Here is a 21295-nt window from a genome sequence, read left to right as displayed (position 1 = left end):
CATGTGGTCCCATTTTAATTTAGTCCAGTTCTGATGATTTTATCCATTTGACAACGATATAAGTCTTAAATTTGCATGATGTATGTGCGCGATGCTACTTTTTTTACTTTTTTATGTGCGCGATAAATAGGTGAAACTCTAAAATGCGTCAACCAATTGATGATTCTTTTTGTGTATGTGATGTGATATCATTTTAATGATTATACATCATCATCATTATTAAAAGGACATCACATCACATATACACATATTGTTATCTTTGATGTGGATTATATATGAGAACAAAATTCTGGTTTCGTTTAACTAATTAATAAACAACAAAATGGTGGGTGGTAATTGTGGATGGCTAAATACATTTTTCGCATTTCTTATAACACAATTTGATGTGGTAGATTCATTTTCGTAATTTTAACGATATTTCGCGAACATCAGTAGGTTTTGCCAGAACTCCTTTGTGAAAATGCAGTGAGGTCACGTGATCAAAAGTTAACCAAATAAATACACTAGAAAATGCTTTATATATTTTAAAATACCATTGACTAAGCTAAGTATGGATTGCTGAAGCGCAACAACTGCACGCTTGTGTTTGATTGACAATTGCAATCCCATATTAATGAGCTTCCCTACATATATGTATATATACACATATATACAACTAGTTGTTGTACCGCTTGTTATGTTGGTAGATTTTAGACGTCAATAATAAACAATTTATAAAACGAAATAAACCGACTTCAAACTTAGAAACAGGCAGTGAAATAAAAATATATAGTATTTATGAAGCTACTAGACATATTTTAATGAAACTTACACTATTCAAGAAGTTAAAGTGTACCTAACTTAAATTAAAAATGATCATCTCAATACCACTTTTAGATTCAAGAAATTCGTGGACAAACATAAATACAAATATACATACACTTACAAAATTAAGCACACGTGCTTGGAAGCCTAAATGGACGATCATACTCAAATATAATTCAATTTGAACAATGTTACATACATACATGTCGAGCTGTTATCCTTCTTTTCATAGAAGTCGGCTAAAAATCATTCCTCGGACAAGCTGGTATCATGTCATTTATTATTATATAAATAGCTGATTTAGACGTTAAAGCGTGATGATGATCAGATGGATATACTTTCGTACTTATAATATTAGTATAAATATATTGAGTATAAATGTATACGTCTAGCTCGTATCTACACGATCCTTTCTCTTGTATAACGTCTTCTATTATTGGAGCTTGAAATTAGCTTTAAATGTAGTTAGAGTAAATCGTTGTGTTTCCAGGTTTTATATTGTAGAATCAAATTCCTCGCTTTGGTACTGACGATACGGAATTGGCGAAATTGGCGTTCCGAGTTTATTTTTATTTTGATTCTATCAATGAATACAAATGTAGTGTATAAAATAATTATGAAAATTTATTGTGAATACAATTATTCAATATTATAATGTTTTTATGAGAAAATGTGATTCTCATAACATTGGTACAAGGAACAAACACAATCTTGTTACTCCTGTTACTCGACTGCATAGAGTCAGTAACTCTTTTGTGGGGCAATGTATACGCTTCTACAACAGGATCCCAGAAAGCGTTCAAATTGCTTCTGTTGCCAAATTTAAAAAAATTGTTAAGGAACGCTTGTGTGCAAAAGGTTACTATACAATTAGCGAGTTTATGTTTGATAGCACACCTTGGGAATGAAACGATCGCCTCCTGGCTATTTCTAATCATATACTACTATGTATTTTATTAATTTGACAAAAAAATAAAAAATAAAAAAAAAGACCCGCTGAGTTTCTTTCGCCGGTTCTTCTCAGGTCAGGGTGTTCCTTTTTCCGAACCGGTGGTAGTGTTTATTTGACAATCAATAAGTAAGTGTAATGCTTCTATATTGAATAAAGGAATTTGAGTTTGAGTTTGAGTTTGAGTAAAAGTAATTCTGTCTGTTACGTTTATTCTTAAACCACTGAACTGATTTTGATGATTTTTTATATATGGGGTAGGGATGGGGTAAATTTGTGGTGACAGCTTGTGTGCTAAAGGCACATAAATAAATATAAATATAAATTACGCGATGTTGAAATTGCAGGTTATGCTAATCAACATATTATTTTATACATATTATGTAACTATAAGAACGGCTTATTTACACAAAATAAAGCGTCACGGTGAAAACTTTGACATCAGGAATACTGAGACCGTTTTTTTTTTCTTGCTGGAAAAAAGGAATTACGCGCTTCCCTCACGTGATGGAAAGTGGGGGGGGGGGGAGTCCCCGGAGCCCTGGACGCCGAGTGCGCCCAAGTACGCTGGGTTTAAATTTTATATTATTATCGAAATATTATCATTACAAGTGTTAGTAAACATAAATATCACAAATACCTCAAAGCCAATATCTTATTTATATATTTATAAACATTTAATAATTACGTGTATATATTACATTTTTGTGGATCATACGACATATTTATCTTTTTTTCTACAAATCTTGGGTATTTGGGAGGACGGGTATATGGACGTTATATATTATGGTATTCCTACCCACTAAAAACACTGCGATGGTTCTCTTCTACACGGATTATGTCAGTATAACGCACCTCTCCCCTGCGACTTACAACAACAACAGCCTGTAAATTCCCACAGCTGGGCTAAAGGCCTCCTCTCCCTTTGAGGAGAAGGTTTGGAACATATTCCACCACGCTGTTCCAATGCGGGTTGGTGGAATACACATGTGGCAGAATTTCTATGAATTTTGTCACATGCAGGTTTCCTCACGATGTTTTCCTTCACCGCTGAGCACGAGATAAATTATAAAGACAAATTAAGCACATGAATCAGCGGTGCTTGCCTGGGTTTGAACCCGCAATCATCGGGTAAGATGCACGCGTTCTGACCACTGGGCCATCACGACTTATTTATTCTAATCTGTTCGAGCATATTTATATAAACCGACTACAATATTTTTATTTCTCATTGTTGCAGATGGCAAAATGTATACGCAGTCAAATATAAGCACGTCGATGTTAGACTTCAACTCGTCGGAGAGCGATTACACGCCATACAAAGAGCGCGTCGAGACCTATTTGGTTCCGATCATATTTGCTATCATTTTCATCGTAGGCGTTCTCGGTAATGGCACACTGGTTGTGGTGTACGTTAGGCATAGAGGAATGCGAAATGCACCGAATACGTGAGTATTACATTGTATTATAGTATTAAATGAATGATTCATTGGTTCAATAGCGAGATTCTGAGCTCCTGGGTTTGTACCCTGAGTGAGGTAATAAAAACTTTTTGGGTTTTGTGGCATGCAGTTCTTTTACATGGCCTACAAAACGTAGTAGAGTGTACTAGCATAAAAACGTCACGTAAAGTTTTCCTATCGTTAATTTGCCTCTAGCCTTCTCCTCTCATTTACTCTTTGCCTTTGCTATTATTAAAATTCTCTCTTTTATATATATTTGTTACTGTTTCAATTCAGACGGATTTTGATTTAACAAATACCGTCATTAATTAATTTTCAAATATTGTTATTACATAATATATAGTGAAAGTAATGTCGTTCCAAAAGGGTGTATCTCGACATATGAGTTTAGCTAGAAGTTCTCAGTAGCAACTTGTGATAGTAAGTTAGTAGGTATCATAATTCAGTACGTCAGAAAGGACTTAAATCACTTGAATTTTCTCTAACCATCAGATGACAGTCCCACAGCATTATTACAGTGTATAAATAATAAGTGCGCTTGTGTTTCCACACACTTGTGTACTTTAATATTTCCTTCTAAAGGATAAACTTACTTAGAAATTTGTTGAATATAATGCAAGAGAAATTAAAAATTGACGTCTATAGAGATCGCTTAATTGCAAATTTCTATATACGGCTTTTGTCTGGACTAGATAGAGTTTAAATCTTTTTAAAGAGCACTCGCTTCATACCGGCTGATGAATCAGATTTTTCTTTTACTTTTTTCTATTGGTTTTATAATTCAATTTCACTAGGAAACTTGCGGATTATTAAAAATTTAAACATCGATAGTAATTTTAATTATAGAACCAAATACTGTTTTGATATATAATGGCAAATAAATTACCGAATACCACATAACGTGTATTTAATTGTATATTACTTAAACACTGGAGTCCGAAATCAAATAATCCGACTTCAATTGATTTAAAACTAGTTTAATCTTAATGTTATTGCAATATAATTAAACATTGTTTCGTTGTTATAAGTAGTTAATAAGTGAAGAAAAAAACAAAAGAAGGTTATAGAACATTCGATTTTACACATTACTTTTTTCTTTTTAAATATTGTAAAAGAAGGTTTTATATATGATGAAATGTTAATTCAATTTAAATTAATTTAGATGTATACATAATATATATTATTAAAATAAAAATCATAGGCGCGAACAAATCGTTTAAGTAAAACATCTTTATTAATATAAGAATTAATGACATTAAATGCTTAAACATATAACAGATATTAATTAAAATTGTCACTGGATAAATCTTGATCACGAGGAATGGTGGCAAGAATGCCTCATCATTTAAGTCATGTCACTATTCTAGGTTTCAAGATACACTTTCAAATGTGTACTGTTTTTATGACGTCATAAAGAGGACAAAACTAATATATACTTCGTTTTCAGGTACATATTTTCCCTTGCGCTGGCAGATTTACTCGTCATTCTAATCTGCGTGCCCTTTGTGTCCGTCATTTATACACTTGAATCGTGGCCATGGGGAGAAGCCATTTGCAGGATATCGGAGACAGGGAAGGATATAAGTATCGGGGTATCTGTGTTCACACTCACCGCGCTATCGGCGGAGCGATATTGTGCCATTGTCAACCCCTTTAGAAAGCTTCAGGTAATATTTTGTTATAGTTTCGTATTTTCAGCAAGATTTTCTTTAGAAGAAGAAATTTTCTTCGGTATAAATTTAAAAAAAGAACACTATCTAATGCAACATACTAGATTCAATATTAATCGAATATTATGAGTTCAATCACGGTGATGAACCTCTTGAGAAAAAAATATAAAAGCCTTTTTCTCACAAGTAAAAGAGACTTAATTAACCCTCTAATGGGATATTTATAGGAAGATACCAGTAGGCAAAAAGTAATACAATTACAATCATTACCTTTAATGACAATAATACTAATAGTAAATAGTAATAGTTCTCGTGCAGCCTGCACGATTATTTGATACTTTCTGTCCACTATTTGTACTAATAATGTGACTTCAGACACTAGAAACAATACAGCTTAAATAAAATTATGATTGTCTATTTGAATATAAAACTAACAATAATTTAATCTTACATATTAAGAAAAAAATATTGTATAAGATAACATTTTCTAGTAAGAACATTATGTAGTATGCATGAGATTAAATCTCTCTGAGTGATACACAGCAAGCTCAGGCGTAAATATTTATTCATAAAGATTTATCACAACGCATTCGACGACGTTCGTAGAATTCACTTGTAGAGCTCTACAACTCTATTATTTGTAATCTTTTAGGTTTTCTTTAGGCAAGAATAAGTTAAAAGTTGAGTGGATTAAATTAAAGAAACATCTGCGATTTATTTATAATTAAATTAATGTTAAACAAAAGTTTTTTGAATAAATGAATAAATTTATTTATTGCTCTATGAAGTTCAAAAGTAGCTTATCAGTTACCTAACTGATGATTTACTTCTGGATATATAATATACCTGTATTGTTTTATTTATTTGCGGCGGAGATTGGTACCTAAAAATTAAATCCTGTATCAGGTCAGGCCTTCAACATTCAATTGATACAAAATTATTTGTTCTATCATATAACTGCTTAAATTATAAAATTTGTAGAGTTAATTTGCGTTGGACTATTGATTATAAGAATTAAGAATAGGCACTGTGTGTGTTTGTAAATTTATGCAACAACAACAACAGTCTGTAAATTTCCCACTTCTGGGCTAAGGCCTCCTCTCCCATTGTGGAGATGGTTTGGAACATATTCCACCACGCTGTTCCAATGCGGGTTGGTGGAATACGCATATGGTAATTTTTTTATGAAATTATACACATGTAGGTTCCCTCACGATGTTTTCCTTCACCGCCGAGAACGAGATGAATTATAAACACAAATTAAGCACATGATTATTCAGGGTTTGAACCCGCAATCCTCGTTTAAGATGCGCGTTCTAACCACTGGACCATCTCGTGAGTTTATGTTTGAGTGTAAATATGAGTGTGTAATAAACAGTCTCCCACACGAGAGACTGTTTATTTGTGTGAATCCGTGCGTGCTCGTATTTTGATGTGGTGCGTTTGTTCCAGTGTTTGGTATAATTAGTGAATTCTCCGAAGATTCGTATGCAAGATACACTAGTCAGTTCATTAGTGTATATTGTAATTAATGGTTATTACCTTTATAAATGGAATTTCCATTATATTTATTGTACAGAAAACCACCTAAAGACAAGGAATACTGTTATAATTTTTGACGACCATAGTAGTGTGTACACCGGTTTTCATGGGTACGCCACTCTGAGGTCCCGGGTTCGATTTCCGGCCATGTCGATGTTGAAAAAGTTAATTAGTTTTCTATGTTGTCTTGGGTCTGGGTATTTGTGGTACACTCGTTACTTGCGTTATTTATATCTGAACGGTTCTGTAGTTAATGCTTTTATATATATATATATATATATATGTTTGTGTTTCCTGAGATTCGTATTTTTCACTGTTTATATTAGTATATCTTTTTATCTTTATTACCACATATATATAATGAGAATAAATAAATAAAATAACGGCTCAATAAACTAATTGAATATCCACATAGAAAATTGTATATTAAGAAGAAAATTTATCTTTTTAAATATTTCTTTTGTTAATATTCTTCTTATTTATAATTCTTTTGTATTATAAGGAAACGTAAAGTAAAAGTATTTTCGGCTTGAAGTTGGTCCGGAAACAATAATCCCATGTGGCGAGATTCATGTTAGGCTAACGCATTTTCAATACGATTTCAGCCCCGACGTGTTGAATATTTTACTCCTACGCTATAATCATGAAATTGGGCCAAGCTCGTGTCAAACCGCGTAAATGGATTTTATGAAAACAGAACTTGGTTGTACACTTTGAAATTAACGTGTAAATTATACTTTTTTAATATAACGAAGTACAACAACGACAACAGCCTGTAAATTACCACTGCTGGGCTAAAGGCCTCCTCTACCTTTGAGGAGAAGGTTTGGAACATATTCTACCACACTGTTCCAATGCGGGTTGGTGGAATACACATGTGGCAGAATTTCTTTGAAATTTGTTACATGCAGGTTTCCTCACGATGTTTTCCTTCACCGCTGAGTACGAGATGAATTAAAAAGACAAATTAAGCACATGAATCAGTGATGCTTGCTTGTATGACTCTAACGAAGTACATGTATAAGTAACACTTTTTTGAAATAGTTTAATAAAATAATCAAAATGATTACAAACAAAATTGAGTGTCATTTTTGTATTAATCGTAACCAGCGCCCCAAAGGCTTAGCACGGGTGCAATGACATGACACCGGAAACTTCTAAAATGATCAGTGTTTCTTTACTAAACTGTCCATGCATTATATGCAAAAACCTTCTCGATTCACTCTATCTATTAAAAAAAACCGCATCAAAATGCTTTGCGTAGTTTTTAAGCATACATAGGGATATAGGGATAGAGAAAGCGACTTAGTTTTATACTATGTAGTGAAGCTACAGCTGGTTCGGTAGGCAGATTTTACCGAGGAGAACCGTCAAGAAACTTAATAGTACTGTTTTCTAATATTTGAAATTTCCATTTTAAAATATTCTGAATTGAGACGCGATCATAATTTTTAAAATTTTATCTTTATTATTTTGACAAAGTTGCATGTGTCATGGTTATAAGTCAGACTTGTGACCAAGACTTTGTAACTCTTACACGTATGATCTCGGTATACTGTTCACACATATAAAAATGTGTCTTTGTATTTTCGTTATTAATTATGTATGTTAATTGAGTAACTTATCTTGTTAATTTTATTATTCATTCGCAACGAAAATACGAGGTCAGTTGATTCACATATATGAAATTTAACACTTTTGATTAATTTTAAGCAAACGTACATACATGTAATGAATTTAAATAACAGTAATTTATAATTTTCTCGTGTCGTGATATTACTGTGTATAATTTTAACGAATTAAAAAGTTAGTACTTATTCATTAAATTCGTTAGTTCGCCCGGCACCTTGAAAGAAAACTTTTGAAAGTCGTCGACGTTCTTAATGGCTGTACTTTTTTCTTTAGAAATCTTTTCAAAATTTATGGACCGTCTTTTAAGACTGTACACACAACTATTAACCTATATTGAATATTAAACTGATATCATATATAAAATGTTTTACCGCTAGTTTAGGATCACTTTTCCTTTGTGGAGAAAGTTGTTTTTCCAGTACACTTCTTATGCAGGTTGGTGGATAGATACCCCGGGAATCCCCCCTACAGGTTGGAGGCCCGCATAGGTAGGCCGACCGTCAGGGCGTCACGGTAGCATGCGTAAGCGATCCCGTGGCGCCCGCCGAAAGACGGAGAGGGTACCGCTAGTTTTTTAGTGGTTAAACCCAGTGGACCTAGGCGCACTCGGCGTCCAGGAAACCAGGGATTACTCCCCCCCCCCCCTAGTTTCGATCAAGTGGGGGAAGCGCGTAAAGCGTTTTACCAGAAAAAATAATATTTATTTTAAAAAGAAGGTTTTACTGAAAATAGGAAATAATTATTAATATTTAATGAAGGCGTAGGCGTTCTAGAATGACGCCTTCGGATTCACGAGAAATATCAGCTTGACATATTAATACATACTCGTGTGTATAATACGTCACGTTCTCCTAATGAGTCCCCATTGTTATAGAGGACGGTTAATTTAATTGTTAATTACTATATAACTAGTCTTAAACTAAACGGCCATTTAATTAGGAAGTTGTGAACAGCCAGCTCGTTAGTGAAACTTTATTGTCGAGGACTGAATAGCATTAAGTATGTTACGTTTTGCTTTAAACTGTAACATTGTTATTTTGAGAAGTATCATTTCAGTTAACAGTAATAAGTAAATGTGTTCTCTATTTCATAATATTGTAATTTTGTGTAATGTTTACAAACCCTCACACAGACACACGCTCATAGTACACACACATTAATATACTTAGCATTATTTTTTAAATAGTATATTGTATTATAGTTCATATTAATTTACATCATGTATTGTAAGATTTTTAGTTTGTCTACATAGCCTATTGATTAATTTATAATCATAATGACATACGTGTAAACTCTGTGATATTATTATGATATAACTTTTTATGATTAAACATTTAAATAAAATGCAATGCTGTTGATTATTTTCTAGTAAATAAATTATTATATGACGTTTTAGTTATCGTTCAATAATAGAATAAGTATAGTTAATTAATTGCCTCTGTTAAGTCTTCGTTGCGATTAGCTCGAGACATTGGACAGTTGTTGGAACTCGTGTGAAGGATCAGTAGGCGCGAGACTCGTATCGGATAATTGCTTATTACGTTAAAGATACATATGTGGGTAACATGGCTAGAATACAATGGAATATTTTTACCTCTCCTATTTATATAATGATTTTTTATAACATTGGTAACTGGGCGGGTAAATTGGTGATATAATGGCAAATGTCAAAAAATCACCACTTTCCTTATCCATTATTCCTTAATTCGAAAATACACTGGCAATCATGGAAAGATATTTTGTCCATTTTACACTGGCTGACTCATCATTCAAACAAGAATACAACAATGATGGGCCAGATGAGCTTATTTATTTGGTGTCATTTTTTATCTAAGAATTTTTTTTATTCTTTGAAATGTTACTACAACGAATCAACAGTTTATTACAGTTTCCTTTTTAAAAGTACGTGAGTACCTAGATAGTGGGCCAGTGTTTAATTACACTCACCAGTTACATATCTTAGTACAACGGTTGTGACATTGATGGCATTAGGTGTGAATTTATAGCAGTACCAATGTTCAAGCGTTGGTGAACATTTAAAACTAGACTGCTCATTTACCCCCACCCCTTATTTTACAAGGTATCTTTTAAAAATAAAATTAAAAAACTCAAACGTGTAATTAATTTAATGGTTAATGTAAAATATACTATAGTAACAGCATATAGATGTGTCGTAGCTGGTTTCAGGCTTTCTTTACTTTTTAAGAGAAGGCTTGGAACATATTTTTATTCCACCATGATATTCCAATAGGAGTAGGGATACAGATGTGGCAAATGAAACGTATATTATGAATTATAAAAAGACTTATTATGGATATAAAAATGAACATTTGTTAGTCAAGATTTGAACCCGCCATCTTCGGTTAAGATTCAGCTATTTAATGTCTGGGCCTTCTCGTCCATTCTAATAGCTAGTATCATTTGGCTTGACCGTTCTCGCTCATAGTAATTGTCATTGTAAATAATATATGATCATTGTTACCAATGTTCAACCAGACTTGGAATCTAAATTAGTAAGTCCTTTGTACCTGTAATTACACTAGCTCTATTACCATTTCAACTGAAACAGTGGAATATAAATCATTGTTGGGGTAAAATTAGTGGTAATTAAGACGCGTTATTTATCCAAATGGACAAGAGCTCTACACTGGCTGTTATAATTAGTATGAATTTTAAAATTGGAATAGTAGATTCTTAAAATTATTTTTATTAATGTGTCACAGTTTTTTTTTAATTTGGTTAGGCAACGGCCAATTCAGTGACATCATAGTAAGTGTCTACACATATTGCGCTGATTTTTTTTAATTAATGCTTATATCGCGAATGTGACTAACTTTTTAAACTAAGATATAATATCCCTTGTGTCTATGGTTACATTGGCTCATTTGCTCTTTAAACTGGAACTCAACAATACTAATAAAGCCTTATTACTAAATTAAATATTATCCGTCGAATTTAATTGAAAGTCACAGATTATAATCCAAGGGGAAAATCATTGAATTTCTATTCTTTACTTATTTAAAAAGAGTAACAGATTGTACAATTTCCACTGCTGGGCTAAAACTTTTTCTGCTCGAATGTGGATTGGTAAATACACATGTAGCAAAATTTAGTTGAAAATATATCTCTAATACTTGTCTAAACAACAACAGCCTGTAAATTGATCACAGGCTAAGGCCTCCTCTGTCTTTGAGGAGAAGGTTTGGTGCCTATACCACCACACTGCTCCAATGCGTGTTGTTGGATTAATATGTGGCAAAATTAGACGGATGCAGGTTTCTTTACGATGTTTTCCTTCGCCGCATTACAACACCAATTAAGCAGATGAAAATTCAGCGGTGCTTGCCTGGGTTTTAACCCGCAAGCATTGGTTAAAAGTAGGCGTTCTAAACACTGGGCCATCTCGGTTAAAGTATTTGTCTAAAGATAACATAAAATGTATACACATTTTCTAATATAATACAATACACGTGCGCCTCTTTTTAAAATAAAATCTCATAAAATATTCATAATGTCGCTCGTTCATTCTATAAAACTTTACCTTTTTTTCTAGCTACGCAAGCTGCCTTTGGTGTGTGCGACAATTATATGGGCCGCTGCACTTATATTTGCAGCACCGGCAGCGCTTTTTTCCAGTATAATCACAGAAGATATCGACAGCAATGTCTCTATTGTTTATTGCTCTCCATATCCAGCCGACTGGCATAATTATTCCAAGTGAGTTTTTTTTTTTTTTTTTCTAATATTTAAAATTCGAATGTCTTTATTCGATATCTAGCTGAGACTACCGTCCCTTTCTTTTCATTTTAATATTCATTTTGTTTATACTAATATCATAAATGTGAAAGTAACTCTGTTTCTATCTATCGCTCTTTCACTACCAAGCCAACGAATCGAATTTGATGAAATTTGGTATGTATCATACTCAAAGAAAGTACATAGGTCATAGGCTACTTTTTTGCCAAATGACAACCAATCCCTTAAATACGAGTGAAGTAGCGGGCGGAAACTAGTTATTAACAAAGGTATTCGTAAAATAGGTAATCGGATATTATTGATTTTTCACAAGAAAATTACTGACTCTATGTAGTTGGTTGTGTGTTATACAACCAAATCAAATCAAAATAAACTTTATTCAAGTAGGCTTTTACAAACACTTTTGAATCGTCATTTTACAATTAGCTACCACCGGTTCGGAAAGTATATTCTACCGAGAAGAACCAGCAAGAAACTCAGTAGTTCCTCTTTTTTAACATTTGAAAATAACTTTATTATTGAAAGTAGGACAAGTTAATAAACAATTCGAGTCTTAATAGAACTCTAAGAATAATTAAAATGTTCTATACTGGGTTCTGTACACATGTTACAATAATGCAATATGCCTTTAAAAAACCATTAGCAATTTTGCCTCGTCTAATAGTTTGTCTAGTTAATTGAATCGTAATTGTCAACCAAGACGTAGTGTTATTGAAGCAATTATTATTTTCACGATCGATCTTTTTCATATTTCTTTATTTATCAAACTAATTTGCTGGTTTTTAAATAATATATACAGAAATAAGGATCCTCTTTTAATTAACTAAATATATGCGACTGTGTAGGTACATACATACAGAAAAATTGTAATCAAGTTTTTGATTCTAAAAAAAATCAATTAATATTAATATATTTTTATACAAGGGTGAATTCCACTAAAAAGAACCAGCAAGATACTCAGTAGTTATTCTTTTCCACCATTTCAATTTTTTGAGTATTGCAATAAATAATTCAATTTATATACATCCTTCCTATGATTCAACAAATATAAGCACCCGTTTTTTACCAATAATCTAATCTTCTATATATAATAGTCCTTATGTATCAATGTCTTTATATGAGATTAGAATTCCTTAATAATGTCATTTTCGTATTAAGTATATTTAAATCAGTTGAAAAAAAAATAATTTTCTATTTCTATTTTACTAGATGGATGACTCTAACGAAGGCAATCGTTTACTACGCCTTACCGCTTCTAGTGATTGCATTCTTCTACTCCTTAATGGCGCAACGCCTATTGGCGAGTACCAAGGAGATGCCGGGTGCGCTACACGGCGGACAAGGCGAGGCTCAGGCCAAAGCGAGAAAGTCAGTCGCTTGTATGGTCTTGATATTTGTCATTGGTGAGTACTTAACGCGAACTTCTTTTACTAATATTGATAAAGAAACAATCACATATATCAATTATACTTAAATGTTGTACCTTTAGTCAAAATTAGAATTTTAATTTATGCTTCAAAGAAAAGTAAAAGTAAAGTAACAACCTGTAAATTTCTCACTGCTGGGATAAGGCCTCCTCTTCCATTAACATTTTGGAACATATTCAACCACGCTGTTCCAATTGGTGGGTGGAATGCACATGTGGCAGAATTTTGATGAAAGTAGACACATGCAGGTTTCCTCACGATGTTTTCCTTCACCGCCGAGCACGAGATGAATATAAACACAAATTAAGCACATATATATAGTGGTGCTTGCCTGGGTTTGAACCCGCAATCATCGATTAAGGTGCACGCGTTCTAACCACTGGGCCATCTCAGCCCATTAATCATATTGTCTTTATTATTTTTTGAGAATATGTTCTGTGCTAAGGAAATAGATTACGACTATTATCGTTTATACTTTATTCCAACGATAAAATAACAGGAAAAAAGTAAATAAATAACATTTGCCAATTGACGCGTTGTGACAAATTGACGAGGTATCATTGGTTGACAGCTTGATTAATCCATGATATTCACTACAGATTTAAAAGAAAATGACGTTTTGATCGTGAACGAAACTTTTTTCGGAATTTTGGAAATAAGTTGTTAAGTGTAATTGTGTTGTGTAAATAAACAAAGAAATATTAATCGTAACCTCTAATAAGTGCACAAGATAGCTGATTTATTAGCAAATCTTCAATCAAAGACAAAGCTAGTTTATCTTTTTCCTACTTCCATTGGAATAGACTAGAGATTACTTTAGAGTACATAGTAATAGATAATTTTGATGATTGTCGTTGATTTTGATGTCACCGGATTTATAATAGCGTTACAAAACTAATATAACTAACGAATATAACTACAATATTCGTTGGTAATAAGGGCTGAGTAAAAGTGAAAAAAAAAGTCGTCGTATCTTACTTATGCCCACAAAAATGATTAGTTACAGGACAACAGGTTTCCATGAGATACAATACGAAGCTTTTGTTCTTTGTCATATATTATAGAATTCTTAAACATTATAACGAATTTTCCACTTCACTTAGAGCAATTTTGTGATCACACAATTTCGTTGCGTAATTTTAATATTCATGCGAAATGTAAATTGGTTAGCAGAATGTGTTTGTACGTTGTTATTGCTTAATACATTCGTTAAGGCGATGTTTACTTCGAATTCTGATTAACTGAAGAAATAAAGAGACGTCAGTTTGACGGAATAGATGTTATTTTGAATATTTTAATCTATGCAAGATTTATTTCTTTATCGACAGTTTTATTACATGTAGAAGCGGATGGCGAAAGAAACTAAATAGGATTAGTTATTTTTTATTGCTTTTAACATCCATAGCACACAACTTTTATGGGATCCTTATGTAACAAAACTACTCACATAACATTTAATTATGACAGTATATTAATTTATGAATCGATACAAATATTAAGTATCCGCTTATTATATATTAATTAACTAATTTTTCACACTCCTCCTAACACCGTTCCCCATTTATTTCACGTTCCAAATCAACCGTCTTTTGTTTTTCTCGTGCCAGGCAGTGCCAGCTCGACACACCACGCCACGAGAGAAAGTGACGGGAGTTCCACAATACGACACAAGTTACATGTTATTTTAATTAAAAACGTATTTAAAAAATCAAAGCTTATATATATGTATAGTTTATTAGTAGAGCATATGAGTATTATGGTGTGGTGTGGATTTTCTTAATATTATTCTCAATTTATTTCTAATTTTTTTAGAGCCGAGATGGCCCAGTTTTTGGTACACGTGCATCTTAACCGATGATTACGGGTTCAAACCCAGCACTACTGAATTATCATGTGCCTAATTTGTTTTTGTAATTCATCTCGTGCTCAGTGGTGAAGGAACATCGTTCGGAAATTATATATGTGTACACTAATTCGCATTGGAGCAGTGTGGTGGAATAGGCTTTAGCCCAGCAGTGAGAAATTTACAGGCTGTTGATGATAATCCTCAATTTTTGCCAAAAATATTTACTTAACGTAAGTGATATCGTTTTTATAACGCAATGTAGAAACACCATTCACATAAGTGCATTATGTGAAGCACCCATTGTGAATTTAAAATAGGAATTCAATGTTTAATGGAAAATAAGTAGGGTATCCATTTAAAAGCTTTAGAAGAACACTTCCAAAGATATCTTATCCGTTTCCAATCCTACTTCACTATTTTATCGATGACTGAATAATGCAGTGTTGGTTTTGTTTCAACTTTGATTTTTTAAACTAAATATACTTCAACTAATACTTGAACCTTTTTAGTATAATGACTAACCAGTTGGTAGTTAAACATGAAGTTCTAAATTCAAACCTCCACAGAGTTATTAAAACCTTTTTGCATTTATCTGCCTAATAAGCACTATCTATACTTTCATTAATCGAAAGCCTGTAGAAGAATTGTTCGGTTGTTCTTTTTTGTTAAAGGTTTTTTCGTTCATGTAGGATTTGCCGTCACATGGAATTGTGAGACTAAGGGAATATAGAGTGCATTTGTGATTCCCACCGCCTACGTTTAAAAATATTTAACTAACGACTACAAATACTGTAGTTTTCAAGGTTTATTTTTATGTCATTTAAGAATATAGAAAATTATATTTAATCAGAATTATGCTTATAGTTACAATCAAACAGGTTTAATGTGGCTCTTGACCGTAGATTGCGGGTTCAAATCCAGACAAGCACTGACAGCACACAAGACTGGTTTCATAAAATTTTAGGCTTCGTTAAATTTGTGCGTTTATTTAAATGAATATAAGATAGATAAGGTACCGCTCAGATAAGTGTCTCAGAATAATCCAAATTGGAGCTGGTGGAACTAGAAATCCTCATGAGGAAAAAAGGCCTTACTCTAGCTCTGGTATATTCAGAGGCTGTTTTCTTTTATTCTTACTTCAAAGAAATATATTTAGTAAATAATTTTTTTACAAGACGATTTTTTTATTAGAGTTAGAGAATTCCTAATATGAAAATTTCTATGGTTATTATATTTTGAGAATAATGTTATTATAGATCAATTTATTTCAATTTTATGTAATACCAAATTAGTATGAAAGAAAAAAATAGCTGAAAAGACGCATTTAATACGAATTATCAGTATTACTTTGCTATTGTTAACAAAAATGGTATAGCCAATTACTGTTCAGTGTAACATTATATGAGAAAGAAGCCTTTTGAGAAATAAACGCTATTGTTATATTTCTTTGGTCAAATTATCAAATAATATCGTTTACGTAGCGAAGTAATTTACCTTATTATATTTGGGGCAAAAATGCCTAATGCTTTAATGATACTATAAATACATACAGTACAGTAACATCCTGTAAATTTCCCACTGCTGGGCTAAGGCCACCTCTTGCATTAAGGAGAGTTGGTGACTGATTCAATACGGGTTGGTGGAATGCACATGTGGCAGAATTTTGATGAAATTATACACATGTAGGTTTCCTCACGATTTTCCTTCACCGCCGAGTATGAAACGAATTAAGGCTATATAAATATAGAGGTGCTTGCCTGGATTTGAACCCAAAATCATCGGTTAAGATGCCCGCGTTCTAACCACTGTGCCATCTTAGCTCTGTGCTATACCTCTATAAATAAATAGATGCTAACGTAATAGAAATGATAATTTACAAAGGTTATAGAATTGAGTTGAGTTTCCAAGCTATAATCCCGCCCGAGTCACAGCGGGGTTGCGCGTCTTGAAACGACGTTTTTAATACATTATATTTGTAATTATATTTTTACAAGATGAAATTGTAGATTATATTTTTGGTTAGAAATTTGAGTTGTAATTTTCAACTCTTCCGAAAATCCAGTAATACAGATAAGAAATATTTTTCGAATATTAAATAAAAGTATAAATTTAAATAATGCAGTGGTTCCAATAAATAGACCGCGTACTTTTATCATAAATGAAAACAATCTATTATTTCTTAGAAATCTAATTGGCACTGTGAGTATTCAGTGAGAAGTGAGTTGTCTGTTTATATAAAATAACTCTGCATTTGAACATATACGTCTGAATTTCAAAACAAGTTACATATAACATAAAAAGATGAAGTATATAGTCATGCGCCGTCACAAATATTCGAGCCACTTAAGTCGGTAGCCTAAAAGCCTCTATCGACGGGCCCTCGACTTTCAACACTGATTTTCACCCGCCTTACAATATTGAAAGCTTACGACCGACATGGATAGCTTAGCAAAATTTAAAATGTAAGATCATCATTATGTAAAAAATAAGATCGTTTCACCGAAATGTTCCTACCTCGTTAGTATAACACAGAAGATTACATTACAAAATAATCTCTTTTATTTTTTATTCATCAATTCACTTCTCACTGAAATTTTGATAAACGGCTTACTGAAATACCCTATTTTTATACTTGTATCGTGTATAATATGTCAAATATCACATTCTGACGCTCTTTTCACGATTGTGTTCTACGGTGAGATTCGAGTTTTTTGTTACATTATACTGTTGTCAAATTCAATTTTAAATTTTCAACACTTTGTTTCGTAGAAAATTCGATCAATATATTGCTGCGCATAATTATTATCAAATAATAAAAGCAATTGAGATGGCTAATTAAGATAAATGTAAGTAATTCGTAACAAAGATGCAAGTTCAAAAACAGGAAACCATAATAGACTTTTCTAAAACAAGCAAAAACAATAAAGTTTTGTTTCATTCTCCTTTATTATGTCATAAACGGTGGTTTAAGAAAAACATTGTGTGGAAACCTGCATCTGTCACATGACGTTATATTATCTATTCACCAGATATGCCATATAATCACAGTCATAGTAACCAGTACAGCATGGTGGAATACGCTGCATTAAACTACTCTTAACGTAGAAAAGGTCTTTGTCCAATAGCGGACACATCGAAGCTTTAATTTTACTGTAAACTTTACTTGTTTATCGCACTACTAACATAATTTACAACAATACACACAGATACATATAAACATTCGTAAAACTACATGAACTAATAAATCAATTGAAAATTTAGATAAAAAAAATATGTATGTCATAATTCCAAATTAATCAAAATATGCATCATATTAATAAATATTCAACACACAGCTTAAAAAACAAATAGATATATTTTACTATAAAGCCGTTTTTGTTTCAGTATTTTTCATTTGCTTCTTACCGTATCACGCCCTGGAAGTATGGTTCTACATGTCGCCGACAGCCCAGAGCGACTATAATGACTGGACCCACGCTCTCCGGATAATCGCTTTCTGTCTGAGGTTCGTAAAATAGATGTCTCCTACTATGCTGACGATTGAAAAAGATGAGGGTAAAATTTTATGAGTAATTTGCATCGCATATAGCTGGGAAACTCGCATCAATCGCTGAGCCGAAATCAGCTAGCGTTGTAAAATGGGATAGACGAATAATTATCATACGAGTAATCGATTATCATCTAAGAAAATAGGGATGGGTCGTTTCATTTGTTTTATCATATCGCTTCATATTCTTTGGAAATGTACTTGTTTATATAAATAAGCATGTAACATGTTATTTCCTCAACTATGCTGATTTAAGTAGGTCATGGATATAGTCTATAAGTAAATTTAAAGTCACATTTTACGTTTTCCGTTTTCCTGTTATTTCTATGCTCTTAATTTATGGAACTTTGATTCAAAGTAATCTTTAGGCCTCGTTAGTCTAGCAGCTAGGCATAGTGTTGCAAATCTGAATGTTATGGGTTCAAATCCCATAACCGACTGATATATTTGATACTATTTGATATTTCTGGAACTGAAATCCCAGTTACAGACCTGTGTCTGAAATTTGGAAGGATGTAAACTCCTGTGCCTCGTTAAAATATCAGGTGGCGTTAGTCCCGCCCTTTAACTTTTTCATTTGTATCGAATTTAGACCCAACGGATGAAGAGAGTTAGGAAATTGAGAGTGCTCTTGTTTTTGTGCACATACTTGTGCACCTTGATTGGTCACCATAGCTGAAATCAGTCGGGTCGACATAATCAGGCTATTAATTAAACTCTGATTAAAAATAATCGTTATCAGTTGGCACGGGAAAATGAGCCGTATATCCTTTAAAATATAAATAAATATTTTCATTAAAATCCTATAAACATTTGTAATCTTTATGGCCATTCTCCAATCGATAACGTAGACAAAATAATCGATTCACTTAACGGTGACCTCATCGTGGTCTCGTCTATCTGTCATGGTATTGCGGTTAGCCCGTTGAAATGCCTTTCGTCGTTTACATTTTGACTATACCTGGTAAAATCAACATGTTACTTTAAGCCAACATTTTGTCCAAATTTTGCAATATACTATATGAATAAGGAAAATAAATTAACATTGTTTTATAAACAAACAGTTTTCTCAACTCCTGCGTTAATCCGGTCGCCTTATACTGCGTGAGTGGCGTCTTCAGACAGCACTTCAACCGATATCTCTGCTGTCGTCGAGGCGCCCTCCATCCAACTTGCAGTTCTAGATTGTCCAGAACGGCTATATGCGAGACGTCATTTAGAAGCACTCAACGCCATCGATGTAATAGGTATGAATTGATTATCTTTATATCTCTACCAGATTTATGAACTCCTGCTTCAACCCGGTCGCCTTGTACTCCATGAGTGACGTCTACAAGAAGTACTTTCTGCGTTATCTCTGCTGTGAGAAGGACGTTCTCGAAACATCAAGTTTTAGGCTGGCGAGAAAGGCTGTTTTTGAGACATCGATCGAAGAACCACAGCGGCACTGCTGTAATAGGTACGAAGGATTCCTTAACAATTGAAAAAAATATAAATTTCATCAATCATATGACAAATAGATAACAAATACAGCAACCACAATACATAAAGGTAAGAGAAAAAATCTAATTATCAAATAAACATTTCCAAGAGATAAATACGGACGGAGAAGTTGTCTAAATTCAATTTGCAACTTAGCATTTCCTTTAATGTAAGTAGGAAGTAACTACTTTTGAGTTTAGTTCTTGAGTTAACAAACAAATAATTATCTTAACAGGAATCCGACGGAAAGTGTCGTTATATCGAACTACGACTACGGCAGCTCGAAGAAAAAGAATAACATCATATCCAGGAACAGCACGGATGGTGTCACGATCATGACCGTCAGGGACTCCAGTGATTTCCTCACGGATGTCAACGAGAAATGCATAGATAGATAAATCTAAATATAGATAAGATATCAAAAAGCGTCATATTATTGTATCAAATATTATAAGTCTTTTTGTACAGTCGGGGTGAGAAAAGGTTCGTCACCTTAAGATCTATTTTCGTGTGCTCAGTATGAGCGATAATCTGCTTTACCGATCGCGAATGACATATTGTGTCGCAATGATTCGATGTTTAGCTTCAAAAGGTACTAAGAGTTTAAGACTTGACAAAGGAATTAATTTGAAAACTGACGAATGTTTTTTTTACTCTGACTGTTCTTCAAGATAATATGACAAGAAAAAGAAAATATTACAATTTATTTATTTCAAATAAAAAGACATCTAGTGTTAAGTTATGGATGTAAAATAATTGATTTACGTTATATTAAATGTACTCTAGTTATAATCAAAGATGAAATCATTTGTAAATATTAATATATATTACGTCAAAGACATTAATATATTTAATTGTAAATTTGTGTATGTGTAATTTTAAGTGATATATTGAAACCGCTCCTTGCTTGTTTAATGCGCGATATGGAAACATTACTAAATAAATAGAAATAATTGGACACGAATAAACTATGAATATATACCTAATTGTTTATACAATGTTTACAATATAAATAAAATATAAATTGTATTTTTTGAGCTATTACGATCAAACTCCTTTATTATACATATAAACTTGACTGTCGTAATACTGAATAATTTCTCATGTATATATACCGTTCCAATTAAATAAATCTACCTATAAGAGTCAATAGTATTTATTTTTATTTTTACATAAG

The 21295-nt window shown here is 32.7% G+C and overlaps 1 protein-coding gene across 2 annotated transcripts in view; it reads left to right on the top strand.

The window, feature by feature from the left end:
• LOC124537095 (neuropeptide CCHamide-2 receptor-like) overlaps positions 1–20637 on the top strand; it is an 86435-nt gene extending 65798 nt beyond the window's left edge. The window contains exons 2-8 of one of the 2 annotated variants that reach the window (XM_047113813.1): positions 2994–3201; positions 4664–4883; positions 11614–11777; positions 13026–13219; positions 18474–18594; positions 19916–20095; positions 20354–20637. In XM_047113813.1, the coding sequence (XP_046969769.1) occupies positions 3002–3201; positions 4664–4883; positions 11614–11777; positions 13026–13219; positions 18474–18594; positions 19916–20095; positions 20354–20516 (1242 nt within the window). In that variant the 5' untranslated portion in view covers positions 2994–3001 and the 3' untranslated portion in view covers positions 20517–20637. Of the gene's footprint in view, positions 1–2993; positions 3202–4663; positions 4884–11613; positions 11778–13025; positions 13220–18473; positions 18595–19700; positions 19884–19915; positions 20096–20353 lie in introns of both variants that reach the window. The other variant, XM_047113812.1, reaches the window with a different exon arrangement.
• The last annotated feature ends 658 nt before the right edge of the window (positions 20638–21295 follow it).

Source organism: Vanessa cardui, chromosome 17, assembly GCF_905220365.1.
Source record: "Vanessa cardui chromosome 17, ilVanCard2.1, whole genome shotgun sequence".
NCBI classification, from domain to species: domain Eukaryota; kingdom Metazoa; phylum Arthropoda; class Insecta; order Lepidoptera; family Nymphalidae; genus Vanessa; species Vanessa cardui.
The sequence above is the reverse complement of the archived record's forward strand: the minus strand, read 5'-3'. Positions and strand labels throughout refer to the sequence as shown.